Source organism: Moschus berezovskii, chromosome 15, assembly GCF_049115385.1.
Source record: "Moschus berezovskii isolate FMDL1 chromosome 15, NW_MosBer_1.0, whole genome shotgun sequence".
Taxonomy (NCBI): domain Eukaryota; kingdom Metazoa; phylum Chordata; class Mammalia; order Artiodactyla; family Moschidae; genus Moschus; species Moschus berezovskii.
Window position 1 is genome coordinate 24,161,381 of NC_142474.1, and position 6,000 is coordinate 24,167,380.

Consider the following 6,000-nt stretch of genomic DNA (forward strand, 5'->3'; position numbering starts at 1 on the left):
CTGCCTGGGAGTGGGGTGGGGTTAAGGACACCCCAGGGCCACAGATGACCTGCTAGCTGGGTGGTACTAACTTCAGCAGAATAGGTGGGGGGTGGGGAGGGACTATCTCAGTTTCAGGCAGCTTTGGAGTTGAGAAACTGTGAGCCCTCAGAGGGAAGGTCGGGAGCCCCTCTGACGTTGGTTTGGTGGCATCATGGGGGTGGGGGGAGATGGTGCTGCGGGAGTGCTGGGAGGGCAGCCCTGGGGGTTGTGCCACAAAGTGTGTGAGGAAACAACAAACAGAGACCGTGCCCTGGGAAACAGCAACATTTCAGGAGGAGGGGAGGAGCAGGAGTGGCCTGAGAGATGGGAGGATCATCGTGCGTCCATCCATTCAACAGACACGTATTGAGTGCCTACTATGTGCCAGACACTGTTCGAGGCCCTGAGAACCCAGGAACCAACAAAACAGACTTGGCCCCTGTCTTCTTGGAGCTCACAGACCGAAAGAAATATTTTTAAGACATTAAAACAAGGTGGTAGTAGGTGCTAAGGGAGAAAACCAAAGCTGGGTAAATGGACCATAAGGAGGGTGGCTATTTTAAATGTGGTGGGCAGGAAAGGCCTTTCTGATGAGGTGACATTTAAGTAGCAGACCTGAGGTGCATCAGGAGTGAGCCACATACATGTCTGGGTGAGGAGTGTTGCAGCTAGCAAGGATTTTTGCTCAATAAGAGAAAAACTAAAGAGAATAGGAGCCCCAGGAGGGTTTTGAGGAGAAACTAACCTAGTTTAAGTTTTAACAGGAGCTCCCTGTCTGCTGAATACACAAAGGACTATTGGGATCTGGGTGGAAATGGAACCTAGGACAGCAGTTGTGATGAGCATCCAAGTAGGAGATGGAGGTGGTTGGTCCAGGATGGAGGTAGGGAAAGCAGTCAGAGTGGTAAATGAGGACTGGCTGATGGACAGTTTCTGGAAAGATGATATTGGTTAGCGATACTAAATTTGCCAAGAGGTCAAGTAAGATGAAGACTGAGCCGTGGCCATTGCATGTAGGAAATGGGAAGTGGGAGGCTACTTAGGGAAAGGATGGGATGAAGGAGGAAGTAGAGGCAGAGCTTGTAGACTTCTGAGAGCCAGGCCAGAGGTCAGGAGGTACAGGCTGGAGAAGGGTCTTGTTCTCTCTCCTCCTCCTTCTCCCCTTCCTCTTTCTTTCTTTCTTTAACATGGGAAATGCAATTAAAGACTGAGGGGAAGGAACAGCCTAAAGGGAGGAGTTGTTAGAGACACAGGAGGAATGGTTGGTTTGAGGAGGTTCAGGGGTTGCAGGGGATGCTACCCACAGGTGTGAAAGAGAAACTTTGGTCCATGGAGGAACCCTTCCTCTGAGCCAGAGAAAGGCCCTGGGGACTGGTGGGTGCATAGGTGAATCTGCAAGTGTCGGCCCCATGCCTCTTTGAAGTAGGAGATCCCTGGTTTGGTGACAGGATGTGCACAAAGTGAAAATGGAGGCTGAGGAGGAGACGAGGCTTGGCATGACCCTTACAGGACTGGAAACAGTTGCCTGAAGACACACAGATTTCAAGGCAGCATGGAACCCTCTGAGATCCAGTGTACGAGGCCAAGAGCTCCCTTGAGGGGGGACCTAAGCGTGGGATGGTGGTGGCTGTAAGTGTTGCAAGTTAGGAGGGGCAGGTAGACAGCAACTATGGGAAGATGGTGAATAGGAGGCTGAGGAGATAGATGGTCAGGGCAGGAAGGAAACAGTTTATTCGAGTGTGTGCACAAATCAGCTTGGTTAGATAAGTGTAACTCTCCACCTGGGAGATGGTCAACCCAGGGTATGCAGAAGGCCATCCTTTAGAAAACAGGAGGAAGCCACTGGAACTCTAATTTACGTGATTTCATGTTATCTTCTTAAAGTTTTCATTGTGTCATACCCTGTACATATTATATTAATAGAATGCACAAATACTAAATAAATATGCATGTACCGGGGGAGCGAAACATTGTTTGCTGACCAGGCAAATGATTTGAACAATTTGAACCATAGGGTAAAGAGGGACTGCTCCCCGTCTTGGACATCACAGGATGCTTTCCTCACCCCACCCAGGGCTGAACCTGCTTTGTTCACCTTGGTTTCTTGCCTAGAGCCTGGCACACAGTAGATGCTCAGAATATCTGCTGAAAGAATGAGGACAGGGGATCCTAGAGTGGCCCCAGCATTGGGCCAAAATGGCAATGGGGTCCTCGGCCCCTCATCTCCGCCACCCCATATCCAGTTCACCAGCAGAGACCATTAGCTTCCCCTTCAGAATATACCAGATTCTGACTGGTCACACCCTCTCCTGCTGTACTGTCTCGCTTCACGCCTCCATCACTTCTTGCCTGGTCTCTTCCTTGGGCTCCCAGCATCAAATCTGTCCCTTATAGTCTATTCTGTTAAAACCGACTCAGGTGTGTCTCACCTGCTCAAAACCCTGCAATGGCTCCTGTGAAGCTCAGAGGAAGAGCCAAAGTTCTTCCGGTGGCCCTCAAGGCCCAACACGGTCTGCCCTCCTCTCACCTCTTGGATTTTGTCCCTCAACCCTCTGTTGCCCTCCTTCTCTGCTCCAGCCATGCTGCTGTTCCCCAGGTACCCCAACTACATTCCCACCACACAGCCTTTGCACTTGCTGGTCCCTTGGCTGGAAATAGCCTCCCCCTAGAAACCTTCCCAGGTTGTTCCATCACTTCGTTTGTTCTCTGGTCTCTGAGAAATCCTCTCTGATTATCTGAACTCAAATAACCACCTCTGGTCACGCCTTGTCTTGTTCCCTTTCTCACTTTGCTTCACCTCCGACAGAGTACATATTGTTCATCCCTTTATTGTCTGTTCCTATACTGGTCCGGAGGGAATGTACTCTTCTGCTTACTGTGGTGTTTCCTGCTTCTAGGACGGGACTGGTCCACACTGGATGAATGAATGGCAGTTGGGGAGGTAGGTTTCCAGTTCTGACTTCTCCCAGTCTTGTGGTGTGGCCTCAGGCTCATCTCTGCCCCTCTCTGGGCCTCATCATTCCAGTATGTACAATTCAGAGACAAGGGCCCTATTAGCCTGGCCATCTGTGTCCAGGGCAGGGCTCTGGGGTAGATGCTCCACCTGCTGTTCGCTGCCCTCAACCCCCTGCAGACCCAGCCCTTACCTTCTGCAGCCACTGCGTGTTGTTCTCCAGCACTTTTTCCAGCTGTCGCATCCGCTGGCTTGGCCAGTCTCCTAAGTTCAGTGCGGCCGCCGGGGAGTCCCTCTGGAGACTGTTAGAGCCCCCAAAGGCCTCGGGCTCGGGTGGGCAGGGCTCAGGCTCTGGCAGCACGAAGGTGTAGCTGCATTGGCCGTGCTGGACTCGGTGGGCCCGGCGGCGTCCGGCGGCCTCCTGCCCTCTCCGCTGGGCCACAGTTGTAGAGGCCACAATGAGAAGGAGGCCACCCAGCAGCATGGCTAGTCGGGAGGGCATCTAGAGATGTGGCGATGGCGAGGGGTGTCGAGTCAGAGCCCTGGGGCTGGGCCTGTCTGCCACCTATCTCCGTGCCCTGTTTGCACCCGCCGGTGGCCAACAGTGGCCAGACTTGCCTGCACAGCCGCCGCAGCTGCAAAGCCCTGTTTGGCCAAGCTCTGTCCAGGCGGCTATTTATAATTGCTCCAAATACCACAGCTGCTCCGCTTCCTCCCACCGCCTCACGCTCCCGCCCCCAGACACCCCCTCATCTCTATTCTTCCCCCTTTCCCTTCCTGCCTCCTCACGCGTGTCCGCACACTGCTGCTATGTCCCTGCGCTGGCTTGCCCTGCCTGCCTCGCCTCTGAGTCCTTTTATGATCCAGTGGAGGCCTGGCCTCCCTGCCAGCTGCCAGAGGGGAGGAAAGAAAGCAAAACACACACACACACACAGACATACCCCAAACCCGCAAGCTGCCCGCTTCGGAAAACCAAAGGCAACTGAATTCTCCCTTTCTCTCTCTGTCTTTCCGTGTCTCTCTCTCTCCAACCTCTCCTCGCAAGGCTGAGATCTCAAATTTCAGCCCCCAGCGCCTTCTCCTTCTCCCCCTCCACCTACCCCTTCTGATTTCGTGTTAGCCTTGGAACACAGCGGAGTGACCTTAGACAGAGCAACGGGGTGAGGCTGGGGAGGAGGCAGCCAGTTCAATCTGTTTCTAGAGACAGAGAAAATCCTTGCAAGGCCAGGGAAGTGGGCACCCCAGCCAGCCTCCCATCCTCCCTTCTCCCTTGGGGCCTGGAGGGGTGTTGAACCTTAGGGTGGCCCTGGCTCTGGTGCTATGATAGTAACGAGAGCATATTCTTGTCTTGAGACAGATTGTGCTGGGACTGACTTTGGCTGGAATGGGCAAGTAGATTTTGGGGAGAAGAGCCTGAGGTACAGCAGTGTCTTGACCAGCCCCCAAGTTAGAGGCAGTGGCTCTAAATCCTACTCTCCAACCACCGACCCTGAGGCCTTGTGCGGGCAGCTTCACCTCTCTCAACCGCCATACCCTGAGGCGGAAACCTCATCTCGTGCATGATGAATGTATATGAGTTCTCAGCATGGGGACAGAGGAATTTTTGATTTACTTGTTGACCTGTTTACTGAATCAGAGCCGGGCTCCACCGCTCATCAGCTGTGTGAGACTGGGCAAGTGACTTACCTCTCTGTGCCTCTGTTTCCTCTTGGTGAACTGAGAAATAATATTAAAACCATCCACTTCACAGGGTGTGAAAATTGTAAGTCAAAGCAGTGCTGGCACAAGGTGAGCACAGAATAGATGTTTTGGTTGTCGTCAGTGTCACAGTTACTATGTATCTCCCCTTCTCCAACCTACTGGAATATAAACCCCAAGAAGGCAAAGATTTGTCCTTGGGAGACCTGGTCACTGGGCAGAAGATGCCCAGGAGTTGGTTGGGTCCCTCCTCTGTGGGCTGCCTTTCTTTGCTGTTTTCCCAGAGTGGGGGCCTATCCGGCAGTTTGGTATTGTATTGTTTTGTTTTTTTTTTCCCTTTGTTTTCCCAAATCCTGATGAAATTTTGAACTGGACTAGCTTGGGACGGCAGCAAACTGGGGGCTCATCCGGGGGACTAAGAACATGAAACCAGGTGTGTGATTTCCTTTGGCAGGAAAAGGCAAGGCAGCTGGTCATCAGCCACCAGCAGTCACGCAGCCCTGCTCGCCTACCTCTGCCTCCACTGCCTCCATTGTAAATGGGGTCACACCACCTCCGACCTTGCAAGGAAGAAGTGTGTTAATTCAAGTCTCATGAGTTTATCACAGTGCCCTGTACAGATGAGCCCAGAGTAAAGGCAACTGCTATTAGGATTGTGCTGGCTGAGACTCGAGATAATCTCAGTGAGGCCAGCAGTATTATCCTCCCCATTTTACAGAGGAGAAAACTGAATCCCAGAGAAGAAAGTGACTTGCCCAAAGTCACACAAGACATGGAATCTAGAAAAATGGTGCAGATGAACCTATTTGCAGGGCAGGAATAGAGACACAGATGTAGATAGAGGACTGACTTACAGACACAACAGTGAAAGAAGGTAGTAGGAATAGAGAGAGTAGGACTGACATATACACACGACCACGTGTACAACAGACAGCTAGTGGGAAGCTGCTGGGTAGCACAGGGAGCTCAGCTCAGTGCTCTGTGATGACCTAGAGGAGTGGGATCCAGGGTTAGAGGGGAGATTCAAGAGGGAGAGGATGTACGTATAAATATAGCTGACTCACTTCGCTGGACAGAAGAAACTAACATAACATTGTAAAGCAACTATACCCCAATTAAAAAAACAAAACAACAAAACCCTAAAACAAACGAAAAAACTCTGGAGGGATTTGACCGGGAAGGGAAATGGCAACCCACTCCAGTGTCCTTGCCTAGAGAATCCCAGGGACGGGGGAGCCTGGTGGGCTTCCATCTATGGGGTCACACAGAGTCGGACATGACTGAAGTGACTTAGCAGCAGTAGCAGCACGAACTGGCCAGTCACGCTG

The 6,000-nt window shown here is 52.1% G+C and overlaps 1 protein-coding gene across 1 annotated transcript in view; it reads right to left on the reverse strand.

Annotated features, from left to right (window-relative positions):
• ANGPT4 (angiopoietin 4) overlaps positions 1–4,030 on the reverse strand; it is a 52,285-nt gene extending 48,255 nt beyond the window's left edge. Inside the window, exons 1-2 of the mRNA XM_055434671.2 lie at positions 3,916–4,030; positions 3,168–3,476 (exon numbers count right to left, since the gene is read on the reverse strand). Of these exons, the coding sequence (XP_055290646.2) occupies positions 3,168–3,476 (309 nt within the window). The 5' untranslated portion in view covers positions 3,916–4,030. The remainder of the gene's footprint in view (positions 1–3,167; positions 3,477–3,915) is intronic.
• Between the last annotated feature and the right edge of the window lie 1,970 nt (positions 4,031–6,000).